We start from the raw sequence: 19,412 nt of genomic DNA, 5'->3' as shown, positions 1-19,412 counted from the left end.
AGTACATCTAATTAGCAGCTATGATCAGCTTGGTTTTAATGTTCCTACCTCATAATAAAACTGCCCACATGCCCTGAGTTATACCCTCCTTGATCTTTTTATACCATTAAAATTGGAGAGCTCAATGAGGTATAAAACAGATGCCATTACAAGAAATGAGGAACATTTCTTTAGTTGAAAGTATTTGGGTAAAATAACCAGTTGTACTATTTTTCTTTTTTTTTTTTCCAATTAATTTCTTTCCCTTTCTGTTTTTAGGTCCTATCCTGTTTAGTACAAATTGCTTCAGTCCGCAGGTCCCTGTTTAATAATGCAGAAAGGGCAAAGTTTCTTTCTCATCTCGTTGATGGTGTTAAGCGAATACTGGAAAATCCACAGGTAAGAGTGCCACATTTGGCAGTAGAGTAGAAAAGAATGAATCTTAAATTCTCCAGTGCAGTGGTGTCAAACTTAGAAATGGAGCCACTAAACCATATATAAGACTCCTGGTGGGCTGCATATTGGCTTAAAAAAAAACCACACAAATTAACATCTTTATTTTATTGTGTTTTTATTTATTTTGTTACATAATTCCCAATTACATTTTCTTCTGGTTCAGGATGCACTCAGAGCCAGGTTGTATGTTTGACACCTGCTCAAGTATGTTTGCTTCCAAGCATACATATGCTTGAGTTCTCTTACTCTGTGTGATATGAGGAACTTAAAGAGGGAATGGATAACTGATTATCGTGGTAAATCATTATAGTGCTAGATTTTAAAGGAAGGAACCGTTTTAGCCAAAATTTGAGGCTATTAATAATGATCTCATATATATAATCTTGTAATATAGGTGACTTTATAAAGTGCCTTTGGATTTGAAGAACTCCTTACAAACATCTCATTTAATCCTTTTTGCTCTACCCTGTGTGGTAAATATTAACTGATTTCATTAACCTTATTTTACAGATGAGGAAACTAAGACTTAGAAAGATTAATTGACCCACACAAATCAAGTGGAATTTCAACCCCCTTCTCTCGTAATTCCAAGTACAACCAGCCCCATTTCCACTGTGCCATGCTCCTTTATTAGTATTGTTATTTTTGTTTGCTTTCACATATGCTTTTTCTCCAGTCCTAATCTACTTTAAATAGTACTATGCTGAAAGGAGATAAAGGTTTCAACCTAAAATACCAAACCCTGCCCATTGTCTTGTTAATGAAACATTCTAGTAACTTTATACCTGTTTGCTGTGCTTAGTACTTCCCTTGAAAGGTCTTGTAAATTAATTTTTGTGACCCAGGGAAATGGTCCTCTATCCCAAGTATATCATTGGTAATCATTATAACTTTACACAAGCCTCCTAACCTCAATTTAAGTGAATCAGTTTTTCCTCATCTGCAAAATGGAATTAGTAAAAGCTGCCTTTTGTATATCTGAAGGTGGTTTTTGCTTGAGATAATTGATGTGAAAGTCCTCCAAAAAAATTTACACTATATAAATATAAGATGTTCTGAATAAAGATTCATCTCGGGAATTAAACATCCTTTATCACTTTCTACCCCTCCCCTTCCTCCTCCCCATTGTCCGTGTCTCCCCCCTGCCCAAGAACCCCACACATTTACTCTGTAAATTAGGAGTTGGAGTACATGGCACTCAGACTTTCTTTTTTTTCCTTCTCTCCTCCCTTCAGAGTTTGTCAGACCCAAACAATTACCATGAGTTTTGCAGGCTTCTGGCCAGATTGAAAAGTAACTACCAACTGGGAGAATTGGTAAAGGTGGAAAACTACCCTGAGGTTATCCGGTTAATAGCCAACTTCACAGTGACAAGCTTACAGGTTTGCTCTGGATTCCTTTCCTTTCTCCTTGTCTACAATGTTCTTTCTTCTTCTGCTGATTGATTTTACCTTTGTAGAAACAGTTCCCATTTTTGTACCCACCCAAAATCTCTAATCAACCCAGGGGTATGATGAACTTCCCCTCACAACTGTAATTGATTTGGAAGCTTCAACCAATTTGCTTTTCAGGGCCTGATAATCCACTTTGGTGGTTATTTTAGCCTTTTAATTTAACTTATGCTTCATTTTCTGTAGGTATTTCTAGAGAATGAACAGAGAAAATGGAACAGACACTCAGATTCAGTTTATTGGGTGGAGGGAGGGTGTAGAATGTTGTGAAGTAAGTGGTTGAAGATAACTAAATTTTGACCATATTATTCCTTACTAAACAATAATGTAGAGCTAGCTTCATGGGTATTAAAACAATTTAAAGAATGGTCTCTGGGGCAGCTAGGTGGCGCAGTGAATAGAGCACTGGGCCTGGAGTCTGGAGGACCTGAGTTCAAGTCCAGCCTCAGACACTTAACACAAAACTAGCCGTGTGGGGGCGGCCAGGTAGCACAGTGAGTAAGAGCACCGGCCCCAGTGTCGGGATGACCTGGGGATCAAATCTGGGCTTAGATACTTGGCACCACACCCAGAAATAAATGGCCGTGTAACCTTGAGCAAGTTACTTAACCCTGATTGCTTAAAAAAAAAAAAAACAAAAAAAAAACAAAAAACCCAACTAGCTGTGTGACCTTGGGCAAGTCACTTAATCCCAATTGCCCTGCCTTCCCCCTTCAAACAGCAAAAAAGAATGGTCTCTAAAAATATTGTGTGAGAAACTGGATTTCATAAAATCTTTCTAGCCCATCTAATCCAGTAAACATTTATTAAACACCTGCTGTATGTCAGGCATGGTGCTAAACTCTGGGGATATAGTTAATAAAAAGAAAGACAGTTCCTGCCCTCAAGGTGCTTACAGTCTAATGGGGGTAGACAACACAGGAAAGAGGGTTAGAATTGTCTTGTATGGAGTTGAGACCATGTAGCAGAATGTAGTGAATCAGAAAGCCCAGTTTCTGTCCTCTATGAAGGAAGGCACTCAGTGGAGTTTGATACTCTGCCCTCTAGCCTTCCAGTTAGAGGGGGCAAGAAGCTAAGTGCTGTCAGTCAATGCTTGAGTTAGCAGCATGGCCATATGTGGGCATTTGTTTTCAAGTAAAATGCCAAAAAATAAAACTCAAATAGGTAAACAAGGAAGTACCTTTCATTAACTAAAAACAAGAATTTTTATTCCATTGTATTCTCTAGTCAAGTCTGACCTAGGTGAAAATGAGAGCTGTTATCTTATTGTTCCTTTCCTTATAGAGACTTCCTGTATCAGCCTTTTTTACTTTACATCAATAAATGCTCATTTTTATTATACCTTTCCTGTCTGTTAAAAAAAATTTATTTGAATAAGAAATGCTTTTTCTTGCTTTTAACACTGTTGAACCTTTAATTTATCTAATTTTGCTTCCATTTTGAACAGTGTTTTCCTCAAAGATATATAATGGGGAGGGAAAGCACTTAAAGTTGTAAGTTCATTTTATGTTCACAGAGAAAAACATTTAGTCATAATATATGCATATATGTAATAATACTGATAAATTAACTTGAAGTAATATAATGGTTTTTATCAGGACATAGTTGTTAGTTAAGAAGATTCTCTTGGCACGGCCAGGTAGCACAGCGAGTAAGAGCACCAGCTCCAGTGTCAGGATGACCTGGAGATCAAATCCCGGGCTCAGATACTCAGCACCACACCCAGAAATAACTGGCCGTGTAACCTTGAGCAAGTTACTTAACCCTGATTGCTTAAAAAAAAAAATTTTTTTTTTAAAGATTCTCTTAAGTGGAGGTGGTGTGTACAGCATGGGGAGATATTACTAACAAAAGAAGTCTTCTTTTAAATAAGGACTTAGGCTAAGTAATGCCTTTTCTAAAAGAGCCCTAGCTACTATGTCATTTTACCAGTATCATACCTCACATAATCAAATGCACAGTATAGCAATTTAAATCAGGGTGGAAGGAGGACTGAATCTCTTTTAAGGAGGTACTGAAAAGGAGTAGTATCTTTCATTTATTTTCTAAGTACTTACCAGTTAAATTACCTATTAGTGACCTTTTAATCAAAAAAATATTTATGGTGGTTAATAACTTTGAACTGGGACCCTTATCCATACTTCATTTTCAGTTTTATTTTCACTCCTTTGGAAGTGCTACTACACCTAGTCCATGGAGAATTGAACAAAGGGAACCTCACCTAGGTGTTATATTTTCTTTCATCTTCAGGTGCTTTATTCTGCAATATGCTGTATTGCTTTCGTTATAAAGACTGACAAAATATATAGAACTATATAACTTTAAGTGCCACCTTCTCCCTCCTTTTCCTCAAATTAATTTTGGATTGGTTTTAAAAAAATTTTTTTTTTGTTTTGCAGGGGGGAGGCAGGGCAATTGGGGGTAAGTGACTTGCCCAAGGTCACACGGCTAGTAAGTATTAAGTGTCTGAATCTGGATTTGAACTCAGGTCCTCCTGTCTCCAGGGCCAGTGCTCTATTCACTGTGCCACCTAGTCGTCCCAGTTTTTAATATTTGATATTTATTTATTTATTACATATTTTTTAAGCAGTTGGGGTTAAGTAACTTGCTCAAGGTTACATGGCCAGTTATTTCTGGGTGTGGTACTAAGTATCTGAGCCCGGATTCGATCCCCAGGTCATCCCAATACTGGAGCCAGTGCTCTTACTCGCTGTGCTACCTGGCCGCCCCAATATTTGATATTTAATAGTTGGTGGCACAAGGTTACTCCTGGGTTCAGTTATATTTTAGTGAAAGTTTTCCTTTCAGCTATGAAGTATGTAACTAGCAAAGAAACTTAAAAAATATAAAGGTCTTAACAGATAAAACCAGCTTTGCTCCAAGGTTTTCGTGTAATAAATATATAGCAACCTAGGTCAGTTTTATTTTTATCCGACTAGTTTGCTTAACAGTAGGGTGGTTAGGTGATATGAATAGAAAGAAAGCATAAAAATTATCTTTTGAACCATTTAAGATAGGATTCCCTCATATCCCCAAGACATCAAAATTAGAACTAGAGGGTTTAAATAGAGGAGATTCTAGTTTAATCAGATTGCCACAGCCAGATTAGTCAAACAGTATTTATTAAGCACCTCCTATGTACTAGGCACTGTACCAAGCACTGAGGATACAAAGAAATCAAAATAACCCCTTCCTTCAAGGAATTCACAGTCTAATAAGCTAGACACATGAAGATAACTACAGGCAAACAAGATATATACAAAATAAATTGGAATGGAGTATCTTGTTCAAGGAACACCATGGAGGCCAATGTCACTGGTTCATAGAAAGGAGTAAGGTATAAGAAGACTGGAAAGGTAGGAAAGGGTCAGGTTATGAAGGGCTTTAAAAGACAAGCCAGATTTTATATGTGTTCCTGGGGGTAACAAGGAGCCATTGAAATTGATTATAACAGTGATAAAATCAAACCTAAATTTTAGGAAGATCTCTTTGATAGCAGAGTAGAAAATGGACTAGAGTAGGGAGAGACTTAGGAAAAATAGACCAACCAGCAGGCTATGTCAGCATTACAAGTGCAAGATGATAAGGGCTTGTGCCATGGTTCTGGTAGTGTCAGAGGAGAGAAAGGGACATATGTAAGAGATGTTGAGAGAAGATATAAATGACAGGACTTGACAGTTGACTGGATATGTAATGTTAAAGAGTGAGTAGTTGAAAATGACACCTAAATTTGGAGACTTGACTGAGAGAATGGTGGTACCCTAAACAGTGAGAGAGAAGGTAGGAATGGGGGAGGATTGGAAGGAAACAGTAACGAGTTCAGTTTTGGACTTGTCAAGTTTAACATGTCTGGAACATTCAGTTCAAGATGTTTAATGAGCAGTTGGAGATTTGAGAGTAGAGGTGAGGAGAGAGGTTAGGTCTGATACAAAGATTTGAAAATCATTAGTATAGAGATAATAATTAAATCCCACAAGATTGTGGGACCTTGGGGAACACTAAGATGATCTCCTAACCCTCTCAGAAGTTCTCATCTGAGAGAGTGAGAGGAACAGAGCTATAGAAAAACTGTTGCCATTGTTGAGCATTCTAAAAGTACTCATACTCCCTATTATGTTGATTATGAGCTTTTTTGAAGGCAAAAATTGTGCTGTTTTCATCTTTGTATCCCCAACACTGTGTATTTCCCAACACAATGCCTTTTTGTTAAAATGAAGGGAATTATCAAACTATGTGCTACACAGAGAGGAAAGGTTGGGGAAAGGCAGCCTTCAAAACACCCAAAACCTATATCTACTTTGTTGTAGTAAGTAGCATGTGGCCCATCTGTATTATTCAAAAAAGTAAAAATAATCCCTCCACCTTTTGATTCTCCTTAGCACTGGGAATTTGCCCCAAATAGCGTGCATTATCTCCTGAGTCTGTGGCAGCGACTGGCTGCCTCTGTACCCTATGTCAAAGCCACAGAGCCCCACATGCTGGAAACCTATACCCCTGAAGTCACCAAAGCCTACATCACATCACGCTTGGAGTCTGTGCATATCATCCTAAGGTAAGGGAGCCGGATCATCCTAATTATCCTATCCACATCCTTATATTTCTTTTACTTTAATCCTGCTGTGTCACTAAATCAAATTTGCTTGAGTCATAACTATGGCTGATACAACTAAAGGCTTATTTTTCCTTTGTTTAAAGAAAAAAATGGAACTCAAATAGCATGTGACATCATGCATTTTGAGAGAAGGGTTATTTATTCTTCTTCATTAACCTACTAAATTTTTTCCTACTAAAATTTTCCACTTTTTCACTAGGCATAGTATTTTCTTGTAATATAAAAGACATCAACAGAATCTACAAATTTTCTTTTTACATGAGAGAAACATTTGTAGAGTAAAGATGATATAAAAAACACATTATGCACAATATTAAGAGCTTTATTTCCTCACAAGCTCTTATATCACTTCTAACTCCAGGATCACTGAAAAACATCAGAATGCTAAGCAGCTGGTCACTTATTACATGAATACATGGACCCTGTCTTTCTGGACATTTCACTGGAGTAAGGGGATTAAGCTTGGCTATGGTTGAAGCAGATTCAGACCCCATCCGAATGACATTTTATAAAATGAAATGGTTCTTCATCTGGGAGAACCTTCCTATTGCATTTACTTTCATTGATTGCTACTAAGTAGAGTTCTCTTGAACTCTTAAGACTTAACCTTTTGATTTTCTGTTTTCAGTCTCTTAGCTTGTTCAGGTCCAAATATGATTAATTGTTACATAGCTGTGGTCTTGGTGTTGGTGATGAGAGAGGGAAAGAAACACACATTTATGAAGTGCCTACTATTTGCCAGGCTGTGTGCTAAGCACTTTCACAAATATTCTCTCCTTTGATAGGATACAGGCAGCAGCAGTACTTGGTGGTTAGATATGGGGTTAGGGTTGGACAAGTGTATTGAAATCTTTCACAAGCCAAGAGTTAGAATCAAGGGATTAAGGTAGGAACCAGTAAGTCAGGGTTTTTTGTGACTGAAGTCCAAAAGTCTCATACTCCAGTAGTCATCAGAGTCCTAGGCACAGAATCTTAGAGCTGAAAAGACCTTAAAGATTGTCTAGTCCTGTCTCCTCATTTTTATAGAAGGGGAAACTTAAGATGGAATGGAATAACCCACTCTCAAAAGATTAGGGTAGGCAAGAGTAAAGTCAAGCACTTAATTATATTTATAACACATGGCTTCAGAGATGAGAAATAAGAGAAAATGGCCTACCTCACTCCTTCGCAGAGGGAAGAGGTCCATGGTTGTGGAGTATTCAGTATGTTTTCCAACTTTTTTAACCTGCTTAATGCTATAGCTTTCTTCCTTATTCCCTGAAAATGAGCTAGTGAAGCAGATTGCTTGTAAAAAGAACATCGTCGTAGTAGTAGTAGCAGCAGCAGCAGCAGCAGTAGTAGAGAGAGGGATTTCTCTCCCCCCTTTTTTCTTTAAAAAATTATGTGGAAAGAGTGTAAGGAAAATAGAGGGATATACCTAGGGAGATTTTAGTGATGCAGAAAACAAAGATAAGTACTGCACTAAGTGAGCCTGTTTCCAGAGCAAAGACTATTTGTCCTCTCCCCACTTTTCTAAACAGAAATGGTTTTTTAATGATTAGGACCTCAGAGTGGTGGGGAATATGGCTGCAGGTAGAGGATTGACATTATCTGGGCTATCTTCCTTCTTAACTGAGTACAGAGATGGTCTGGAAGACCCACTGGATGATACAGGCCTGGTCCAACAGCAGTTGGATCAACTGTCTACAATTGGTCGCTGCGAATATGAGAAAACATGTGCACTCCTTGTCCAACTGTTTGACCAGTCAGCCCAGTCATACCAGGAACTGCTCCAGAGTGCCAGTGCAAGCCCGATGGATATCGCAGTGCAAGAGGGTGAGTGCTTCAAGCAGGATCTTCCAAAATTGGCTACATGGCCTTTGATTGGATTGAGCATGCAGTCAGGACTCTAATACTGCATTTCTTTTCTCTTCAAAAGGGTCTTTTTTAATCAATTACATCTCTACACCAGAGGAAATATTTTTAGTTAAGTGTAACATAAACTCTAGAGAAATTTCAAATATCATTTGACTAAAAGCAAGGCTTTTATAGTCCGTAAAATATTACTGTTGCTGGAAAAAACACTGGTTCCCAAAGTCAGTTCAGTGTCACAAAGTAGCCAAAAGAAAGTGTATGGTGGGAAATCTCTTTTTGACCTTGGTCACTGAAAGGAAGAGTGATGTTAACACTGCTTCTTTCCATTACAGGACGGCTAACGTGGCTGGTTTACATTATTGGTGCAGTGATTGGTGGCCGTGTTTCATTTGCAAGCACAGATGAACAAGATGCTATGGATGGGGAACTGGTCTGTCGGTAAGTGTTTCTCTAAACTCCAACTTAAGCAGCTTCTCTTCTGAGTTGTAAGGCTACTGTGATAACCTGCTTAATGCTATAGCTTTCTTCCTTATTCCCTGAAAATGAGCTAGTGAAGCAGATTGCTTGTAAAAAGAACATCGTCGTAGTAGTAGTAGTAGCAGCAGCAGCAGCAGCAGTAGTAGATGTAGATGTAGAGTAGAGTTCAGATGTAAATAAGAGTCCCAACTACAGTTTGTGGAATATATATAGTCATAAGAAAAACATTTGAAATAGTTGAACCAGGGATCTATAAATATAGTATTAGAGATGCCAAAATGGAGACTGGCTTCTAGAGTATTTAAGGGCACCAGAAAATGTTGGGCAGAGTTGATGATATGTGGGCCTGTGATTGAATTGACATAAAATGGTAAAAGGAAATACTTCAAAGAGATTTTCACTCTTCTATGAGTGCCTCTAGAATTAAGATCATTGGGCTATTTGTCTATTGATCTATGGCCATAAATCCAAACAGGCCATATGATTTCCTGCTTACAAGATTTCTAGTGAGTCCATTTCACTGCGATTCTCATTTTACAAATAACTACTGGCAAGCATTTTAAAATGACTTCTCCACTGGACTGAGGCAGAAATGTCACTGTATTAGTGACTCTGAAACTTGTAATAAAATCAAGACTTGAACATCTTGGACATTCCTAAACATTGGTTTCACTGGAGAGAAATTCCAGCATGGTATTTTAGAATTATTTGGTCTCTCAACACAGGCTCATCAAACACTACACTTGAAGGTTCACTTTGTAGTTTAGGGGCACCTTCTAGAAATCCTACTTCCTTCTCCCTCTCTAGCCACAACTTGTTTTCATGTGCCCTTTTATTTTACCTTCAGCTTCATAAGTGTGATCAGTTCAATTTCATCATCTTGTGACACTTTTGGAAATTAGGGAAGGGAATTTGTGTAGGTAAGTAAGATTGGAAATCTGATATCTTTATGATTCTGTAGCCAAATTCAAGGGATGCACATACATGAAAATTTAGAGTTGGAAGAAGAAACCTTAAAGATAATTCAGTACACTCACCTCATTTTTAGAGAAGGAAAATGAGACCCACAAAGGGAAAGGGTCTTAGCCTAAGATCAGAGAGCTGCTGAGTGGCAGAAATAGCTGATTTGATAGAACTCAAGTGTCTTTAAGTGTTAGCCGTTGCCTTTTCCCTATTTATTATACTATAGTGTTCTGCTTAAGAGTTTGTTTTAAGAAATATTAAGTGTTTCTATTTTTGTTCACACCCATGACTTCATTGGTAGAGGGAATTTGAAATGAGGAAACCCTCTACCAGTCCTAATTGGCAACTTCTCTTCTTAAGGAAGTTGTCCTGGAACTTGGAGTTGAAGTGACTTTGCCCAGGTTCACACAATCAATGTGTGTCACATAAACCTTGAACTTAGTTTTCTCGATTTCTAGGCCAGTTCATATTCACAATACCATGCTACCTCTTAAATAATTGGAGGTACCATCTAGCTGCTTATTCATTCCTGGATTAAAGTACCTACTTGTAGGACATCAATGGAGAATTTACTTCTCTCAACAGAGCCCAAAATCTGAAAACTATTCCTTTTAAGAGTGGCAAATAATCTAAGGTATTTCAGAGTAGATTAGGTCTCCTAGAACATCCAGGATTTCCTGCTATTGAGAAAATCATTGCTTCTCTACCTTTAGGGTACTCCAGCTCATGAACCTGACAGACTCTCGCTTGGCCCAGGCAGGGAATGAGAAGCTAGAACTAGCCATGCTGAGCTTCTTTGAACAGTTCCGTAAGATCTACATTGGGGACCAGGTGCAGAAATCCTCCAAGGTAACAACCACTCCTCACTAGTACACCTTTTCCCTTTGGGACTCCCAGTTTAGGGGGGGCTAGTGAATTCCTTAAGACTAGGTCCCAGACTGAGAGCAGACTTCATCTCTAAGGTTTCTGAATTCTGAAAGTCTACCCAGTATTCTCCAGCTTCTGTCGAAATAGATATGCTCGACAAGCTGCCGCCGCGCGCCCCCCCCTCCCCCCCAGTATGGGTATTTGTATATATCTGGGTGACAAAGAGGAAGGTTTGAGCAGGCCACATTCAGGCATTGTCAGATTGGGTAGGACATTTTAGTGTGCCAGTGCAAAAAATCTGGCTTACCCTTTCAGCAGGTGAGATGTTTCAACTATCCCCTTGCCCCCTCCTTTCTAAAAGAAAGTGTTGGTGAATGCATATGAATATTTTGACTCCTCTTTCCCCACTGCCCTTTTCTTCTCTCATTCTCTGTAACATCCAGCTGTATCGCCGACTCTCAGAAGTCTTGGGTTTAAATGATGAGACCATGGTCCTGAGCGTCTTCATAGGAAAAATGTAAGTGTTGGAGCTTGCTGACAGCAGGAGTCAGGCCAATGCACTTCTGTTTTGACAGTTAATTTGTGATCCTGGCAATGTGCTGCCAGTGCTTTGGTCTTTCAGCCTTGATCGTTTTGCGTCAAAATGTCATGTATCTTGAGTGTGTGACAGATTGTGTTTAGAGATGTGGCCCGGCCCCAGAGCATTCCAGGGTTGCCCAGAAGGAAATTTAATTTCATCCACTATAGACTCTCACTTTGGCCTTAGGGACACAAGTGAAAATCCTGTCACTGTCATTACTAAAATGGGCACATACCCAGTCAGTGTTTATCATCTTACCTATTACAGTGCTGCTGGGAAAGCCCTTACCAGGGGATTCACACTTGCTGATTTTCAACCAGTTAAGACTCACCTCAAAATGGGCCTCATTCTCTGAAATCTAATTCTTTTTATCAGACCAACCCTGAAATGAAACTTCATTGGCCATTTTCTTGAGATTGAAAAGACAACCTTACTTTTGTGCCCTTTGGTGGCATTTCTCCCTTCTAGGAGCTATTTCTTAAAGCACACACCAGGAGCCAAATATCACACCCAGGGCTGTGTGCAGGATGGCATTTTGCCTTCTTCCACTTCTCCCCTCCCCAGACCACACTCAAACCCTTGTGCTGGTTCACATAAAATTAAACCAAACAAAGTGGGTCTAAAGGACTCTCCCAATCAGGAGTCCAGAAGCAAGGGTTACTAGAATTCTGCAACTGACAGTGGATGGTGCAGGTGTAGAATTGCATACGTCTGCATGTTATCACTGCCGCAGAAATCTCTTACCCTTGCTGCAGAAATCAGCCCTGGAGTGCCCCAGAATTCCAAGGGCCTGGGTATGGGCCAGTATAGCTTTGGAACCAAGTAGAGAAGATTATCTGAAGGATAATTTTCTAGTCAACAAATGTAAGTACAGTGATTTTTATACCCATATTTTGTGGTTGTGATGTCTGTGAATTGTTGGAAGGGACTTTTGATGGATAATTTTCCCCTAACTCCTGACCCTCTAGGCAACAAAGAAAGTCAGAAGGTTTGTGTTTTGTGTTTTGTTTTGTTCTTAGCATCACCAACTTGAAGTACTGGGGCCGCTGTGAACCGATCACCTCTAAGACACTACAGCTTCTCAATGACCTCTCCATCGGATATCCTTTTTATTCATGTCTCTATACCCCAAGCCTGTGCACACAACACAAACAGCAGCATGCCTCACAGTTATAAATTGTGGCCATCACTCATTTGGTCCTAGGTAAGGTTTAATGCAAACTCAAATAATTCTTATTTTTGTAGCGGCAAAAGATAATAGCCAAACAGAAGAAAATTCCACCTCACAGAAAGGGAATGATAACAAACTATTTACTGTAGATTTCTTCCTGCCATTTCTTGGAATTTTAGTGTGTATTTCCATGGCAATGGTCTTCCCTAGGTTGCCCTTTCAATTCATTGGCAGAATCCTAGATAGGTATCTCTGCAGGAAAGATAGAAAACAAGTTGTCCAGACCTCTTAGATTTAAGACTATTACAACTTTTTTTTTTTTTGGAGGGAGGAGGGCAGGGCAATTGGGGTTAAATGACTTGCCCAAGATCACACAACTGACTATTACAACTTTTAAGGCTTGTTTTGCATCAATCAGTTTTCTTGAAAAAAAGAAAGCCTTGCTTTTCCTCCCTAGAAAAATCTGACAGTCTTTTTTTTTCTTCATTTTTCAAATGCTTTGTTAACTTGTGATTTACATCATTCATTTACACCAGATTTTGAGTTACAGATTTTCTCCCCGTTTTTCCCCTACCCACGACACCAAAATAGCAGTCCCACAGGATATCCCCTCCTCCAATCTGCGCTCCATCATATTTTCTCCCATACCCCTTTCTACTTTTCCAGTAGGGCATGGTGGATCATCTCTATGCCCCAGTGCCTGTATATCTTATTTCTCAATTACATGTAAAGTAGTATTAATAATAGTGTATATATATATATATATTTTTTTTTTTTTTTTAAACATTTGATTTTAAAACTTTGAATTCCAGATTCATTCCTTTCCTCCCTTGTCACCCACCCTTACTGGGAAGATAAGCAGTTCAGTATAGGTTGTACATGTGTAGCTGATGCAAAACATTAACATAGTAGATATATTGTAAAAGACTGACTATATTTTCCTCCCTCTTATCCCACCTCCCACTTGTTCTATTCTCTGCTTTGATCCCTTCCGTTTTCAAAAGTGGGTGCTTCCAACTTCCCTCCCCCCAGCCTGCCCTCCCTTCCATCTTCCCCCCTATTCTCCTATAGGGTAAGATACCCTATTTAGTGTGTATTTCATTCCCTCCCCAAGTCAAATTCAATGAGAATAAGGCTGACCCATTCCCTTTTGCCTTCCTATCTATTCTTCCCCTCCATTGTGTAACCATTTTCCCTTGCCTCTTCTATATGAGATAGTTTACCCCATTCTGTCTCTCACCATCTCTTCTCATTATATTTCTCTCTCACCTCTTAATTTCACCTTTTAAGTATCATCCCTTCCTATTAAATTGGTCCTGTGCCCTCTATGTATACCTGTACACATATATATATATATATATATATACACACACACACATTCACATATGTATTCATATGCCCATATACCGTCATATATATATTTCTATTCCCTTCAACTATTTTCATACTGAGAAAAGTTTCATCAGTCACAATTATTGTTTTTCCATGTAGGAACTTTGATAAGTTCCTTATGATTTCTTTTCCCTGTTTACCTTCTCTTGCTTCTTGTATCTGAATGTCAAATTTTCAATTCAACTTTGGTTTTTTCATCAAGAATGTTTGGAAGTTCTCTATTCCACTGAATGACCATATTTTCCCCGAAACATGATACTCGGTTTTGCTGGGTAGGTGATTCTTGGTTTTAATCCCAGCTCCTTTGACCTCATGAATATCATTTTCCAAGTCCTTTCGATCCCTCAGTGTAGAAGCTGCCAGATCCTGGGTTATCCTGCTTGTTTCCACAATATTCAAATTGTTTCTTCCTGGCTGCTTGTAATATTCTCCTTGATCCGGAAATTTTGGAACCTGGCTATATTATTCCTAGGAGTTTTCTTTTTGGTATCTTTTTCAGGAGGTGATCGGTGGATTCTTTCAACCTCTATTTTGCCCTCTGGTTCTAAAACATCAGGGTAATTTTCCTTGAGAATTTCTTGGAGGATGATTTCTAGGTTCTTTCTTTGATCATGGCTTTCAGGTAGTCCAATAATTTTTAAATTATCTCTCCTGGATCTATTTTCCAGGTCAGTGGTTTTTCCAATGAGAAATTTCATATTGCCTTCTATTCTTTCATTTGTTTGAATCTGTTTAACAGCATCTTGATTTCTCATAAAGTCATTAGCTTCCATTTGCTCCAATCTAATTCTGAAGCAGTGATTCTCCTCATTGAGCTTTTGAGATTCTTTTTCCATCTGGCAAATTTGGCTTTTTTAAGGCATTCTTCTCCTTGCCTCTTTGAGCCTCTTTTGCCATTTGAGTTAGTCTATTTTTTAAGGTATGATTTTCCTCAGTCAGGCTGACTCATTTTGTAATTTTCTTGCATTGTTCTCATTTCTCTTCCCAATTTTTCCTCCACTTCTCTTATCTCCTTCTTAAGGTCCTATGGCTAACTCGTATTTTCCTTTGAAGCTTTTGGTGCAGGAGTTCTGATTTCACTGTCTTCCACCTGTTCCATGCTTTGCTCCTTTTTGTCCCCAAAATAGGAGTCTCATGTTGGAATCTTCTGTTTGCTTTGTTTCCTTTGCTTCGTCATGTTTCCTTCCTCTCAGTTACCTGACTTTTGGACTTTTTGTCACAGTAGAACTCTGCTACCAGACAGGGGAGCTTTGTACCAAACTCTGGGGTTTTCTCAGCTGCCGGAGGTATTAATTGGGTGCCCTCTCTGAGGCCTCCACACGCTCTGGCAAGCTGGACACACACCCCAGGACCTCCACCCTAGACGGCAATCCAGATCCAAGCAGGTAAAAGCAAGAGCGATTACCCCTGAGACTGGTGCTTGGTCCCCCTACACTCTGCAGGCCAGGATCTGAAGCTGCCACGTGGCACTGGCTGCACAGCTGCGGCTCCTCAGAGGCTTCTCACCCTGGGGGCAAAAGCCCAATGTACTCCCAACTACTGGGTCCCAAAGTCCAGACTGCACTGACCTCTCACTTTGTCCTTCGCATCTGTGTGTTGATAATTCTAGAGATGGCCACAGCTGCTGGTGACCTGGAGTCCCTCTAGCCAGTGGCTGGTCAGTTCTGCCCTGGGGCTAAAACCCCCGGCTCACACGGGCCTGGGCTTGGCTCCCAGAGCTCTGCACTGGCTGGTTCCTGCCGGGAGGTTAGCTTCTCTTGTGTCATTTTGTGGGTTCTACAGCTCCAAAGTTTGTTCAGAGTCCCCTTTTACATGGATTGGGGAAGGTAGAAGCCTGCGTGTACTCTGCCATCTTGACTCTGCCCCCTAAAATCCTGACAGTGAGTCTTATCAGCATTCTACCCTTGGCCAGTAAAGTTTAAATATATGTGGACCGGGCAGCCTTGAATTTTTCTCTCACAGTACAGTGATACAGTCAGAAGATATTTTAGATATAGGACTTCATTTATCCAGTTTCTTTACCCTACCTCCACTTACTGTTTCCTTGACTCTTCTCCCTCTCGTCTCTACGTACAGTAGTGTGAGGAAATTGGTGAAGCTTAGTGCAGTACAGTTTATGCTGAACAATCACACGGTGAGTATCTTCTTTCCTTGGACCAGATCTGTCTGCCCTACAGACCCTACATGCACGCTGAAGTCACCTTCAGAGTGGAGTTACTTGATGCTATACTGCAGCAATAGTAGTTCCTAATTTACATTCCCAAATTATAAAGAATTTTTAAAAGGTGCGTGTAATCCCTCACCAAGCATTTATTAATCACCCATGATATGCTGGGGGCATAGAGATTAATGTCATTGCCATCGCCACGGTAGAAGGCAGCTGTGTAGTACTGCTCCTCAACAGTGGTCAGTCTAAGCACTCCAAAATCTCTTTCTGGTGTTCACACTATGCCGATAAATTAGCTGCAAGTAGCAAAAAGTAACAACCACCAACTTCATAAAAATGTTCAGGTGGCTATCAGCTGCAAAGGTCTCACAGATTCCAAGGCTCTTGGCTTGTAAACTGTCTTAACTCATGCAACTCATCTATTTGATTTGTTCCTTTTCTTTAATAGAGCGAGCACTTTTCATTTTTGGGTATTAACAATCAGTCCAACCTGACAGACATGCGGTGTCGAACTACATTCTACACGGCACTTGGGCGCCTCCTCATGGTGGATTTAGGTACTACAGTTAATCCTAGGGGTTCCTTAAATAACGCATTGTTTTATATTGTGTTCTGGACATAGGAAGCACTGAATTTGTGAGGTGTTTTCTAGCCACACTAATTTAAAAGAAAGAGCTTCCTGAAATGGCAAAATCATTTAGCCAGAGGAGGAAGGAAATTTGAAATGCTAAAATAGCTCCATGTAACTGAAAGATAAACATATATCCTTGAAATTTTCTTCTGATGAGCAATGATTTTTAAAAGTCTTTTATTTGTAGGGAGGCTAGGAGGCTTGCAAGTAAGGTCTGGCAGCTTTTCCCTTTATATTTCACATAGACTTTTCCTTCTTTAATTGGCACCAAATCCTATAGGAGTATCCTACTTATAGGTAAAGGGTACTTCTAAAGATAGCCTTGGGCTGCTAAGTTCTCCCTCCCCGGCCTGGTTTTTATGTGTTCATGACAGTACAAGATTGAATTGTTGGCAGGTGGCTGACACTTTGGGGTTTTTCTTCACTTCTAGGGGAGGATGAGGATCAATATGAGCAGTTCATGTTGCCTCTCACAGCAGCATTTGAAGCTGTTGCCCAGATGTTTAGCACTAATACTTTCAATGAACAGGAAGCGAAGGTGAGTCTTCTCCCAGTTATTAGTTGGATTTGAAGGTCTTCCTTGGAAGGGACTACTTTAGGTATCACTGCAGACAATTAGAGGTCTTCTGTCATGTATCCATTAGTTTGTAATCTGTGACCTAGGGTTTTCCCATGATCACCCATAGCTACTGTATATGAATGATGGCAAAATTCATCTTAGACCTTACTTCTTGTAACCTTAGAGAATTGTCATCTCTTCGTTCTTCCTTATTATTTTTACTACTTACCCACCTTGTCACTTAGCCAGAAGAACCTCCGCACCCCGGTTTAAATACTAGGACCCTACCACTTTAAAGATTCTATAGTTTCAACTGGTTTTAGAAGACCTGGTTTCAAATTCCAGCTCTGACAATGTAACTTTTGGCAAATCTACTGTCTCTCTGAGCCTCAGTTTCCCTCTATGTAAAATGGGAAGGTTATTGTAAGGAAAGTGCTTTGTCAACCTTTGAAGCACTATATAGATGTGAGCTTATATTACTGTTATTGTTTTTGATATTACATGTACCAGGGCTAAGCATGTGTGACAGTAAGCTATGGTCAAGGAAAAAGATATATCAGGCATTCTCTGGTATCTTTTTCTTCATATTCACAAAGCCATTTTATTTTAATCATCTGTAGTAGCAGGCAAGTCATGTCAGTATCAGTTCTGTGATCCTCTCCATACTGTATGCACTTTATCTTTTGAGGTATGGACTGAGCCCTGCTTGGTACTGAATGCTAATCCATTGTATTATTATTTAAGGTAACAATATGCCACAATATTAAAAATTTTGTTAAGGTAATGTTAATGAAATAAAGATCTTGCTGCTGTAGCCCTGGCTGATAGAACAGCTCACCAGAGCTAGAAATACTAGAAAAGAAGTGGCCTAATCACTACTGTTACCTACTCCTTTCCTACAAAGGGGTCTCAAAACTACCTGGTGGCTCTTTTATCTTTTCAATCTTTCACATTGACCACTTCTTAACTATTAATTTGGACCTTTGGCATAAGCTCAGGAGTAGCCTTGCCTCCTACCCATTATTTCCTTAAAGCTAAGCTTTGAGAGCCAGATCCACCTGTGGGACGTTTTTTTTTGGTTGAGTCATCCTGCCCCAAGGGCAAAATTCATTCTAGACTCATTGGTGATCTGCAAGGTTTCTTAGAATATTTTGATAAGGGCTTCCAGGCCCCCTGATAGACCTAAAAATAGTACAGTATAGAGGAGCACTAGACTATGAACTAATCTGGAGACTTGATTAGCTCCACTACTGTCATTAATTTAATAATTGAGGAGCCTTGAGCAAGTCATTCCTTCTCTTTGAGTCTCAGTTTCCTCATCTAGAAGATGAGAGGCTTGGATTAAAGGATTCCTTCCATCTCATATAGTCTTTAATTATGTAAATGCTGAATATGGTCAGAGATAACACCTCATCCTGTCTTGCGTTCAAACACATGAGCTTAAAAATACTCTGATACACATCTAACTGTTCCGTGTGGTATGGAATGACTCCTGATGCCAACAGTGCCATTATGTAACAGTGTTTTGTGCCATTATATAGTTAGGAAAGCAACCAGGTTTTGGAAAGTATAGCTTGTCTACCCTTGTATTGAATTGATCGTTTAACTCTCCCATTTTCACACTTGGCACAGTCATTTGTATTCTTAAAACTTGTATTTTCAGTTAAAATAATTCATTTAAACTCTTTTGGAAGTGGGGAATTACCCCATTTCCTTAGCATATACACAGATGCAAATGAGTTCCCTAAAGCTAGATGACTCCCTTATTCTGACACATGGATGAAAATGGGGGGAAAGAAAAGTTTTTATAGTAAAGAGAGAGAATTTGACTCTGGAAAAGTTAAATCCCCATTGGTTTTATCTTTACTAAAAATAATAATCATACCTCTGTCTTTTGCTACAGCGAACTCTAGTGGGCCTAGTGAGAGATCTGAGGGGAATAGCTTTTGCCTTCAATGCGAAGACCAGCTTCATGATGTTGTTTGAATGGATGTATCCTGACACAGGAGGGAATTGGTCTACAGTGAGAATTGACTAGAGGCTATTTCTTCCACAGGGTAGAATTGGGGTAGGCTTTATGTGTCAGTAATGAGGGGTGGTGAGGAATTTTCCTATATTCACAGGAAGCATATTATATATGTTCTGTTGAAGAGTAGGTAGTTTGGTAGTGTTAATATGGTCAGTTAGGTTAGAGGATGGGTAAAGAAGCCATTCAGGCTTCTGTCAGAGTCAAGAAGCATAAGTGCATGTCCA

At 39.5% G+C, this 19,412-nt stretch overlaps 1 protein-coding gene across 1 annotated transcript in view; it reads left to right on the top strand.

The window, feature by feature from the left end:
• Positions 1 to 19,412, top strand: part of XPO7 (exportin 7) — a 41,531-nt gene that overhangs the window by 12,330 nt on the left and 9,789 nt on the right. The window contains exons 9-20 of the mRNA XM_069075727.1: positions 259 to 378; positions 1,671 to 1,817; positions 6,266 to 6,438; positions 8,120 to 8,313; positions 8,685 to 8,790; positions 10,506 to 10,641; positions 11,103 to 11,176; positions 12,259 to 12,339; positions 15,873 to 15,936; positions 16,418 to 16,526; positions 17,032 to 17,138; positions 19,063 to 19,151. Coding sequence (XP_068931828.1) covers positions 259 to 378; positions 1,671 to 1,817; positions 6,266 to 6,438; positions 8,120 to 8,313; positions 8,685 to 8,790; positions 10,506 to 10,641; positions 11,103 to 11,176; positions 12,259 to 12,339; positions 15,873 to 15,936; positions 16,418 to 16,526; positions 17,032 to 17,138; positions 19,063 to 19,151 — 1,400 coding nt within the window. The remainder of the gene's footprint in view (positions 1 to 258; positions 379 to 1,670; positions 1,818 to 6,265; positions 6,439 to 8,119; positions 8,314 to 8,684; positions 8,791 to 10,505; positions 10,642 to 11,102; positions 11,177 to 12,258; positions 12,340 to 15,872; positions 15,937 to 16,417; positions 16,527 to 17,031; positions 17,139 to 19,062; positions 19,152 to 19,412) is intronic.

Source organism: Petaurus breviceps, unplaced genomic scaffold (genome assembly GCF_028583685.1).
Source record: "Petaurus breviceps papuanus isolate PSGF00001 unplaced genomic scaffold, PetGlider_PUasm1.0 90919, whole genome shotgun sequence".
NCBI lineage: Eukaryota > Metazoa > Chordata > Mammalia > Diprotodontia > Petauridae > Petaurus > Petaurus breviceps.
The sequence above is the reverse complement of the archived record's forward strand: the minus strand, read 5'-3'. Positions and strand labels throughout refer to the sequence as shown.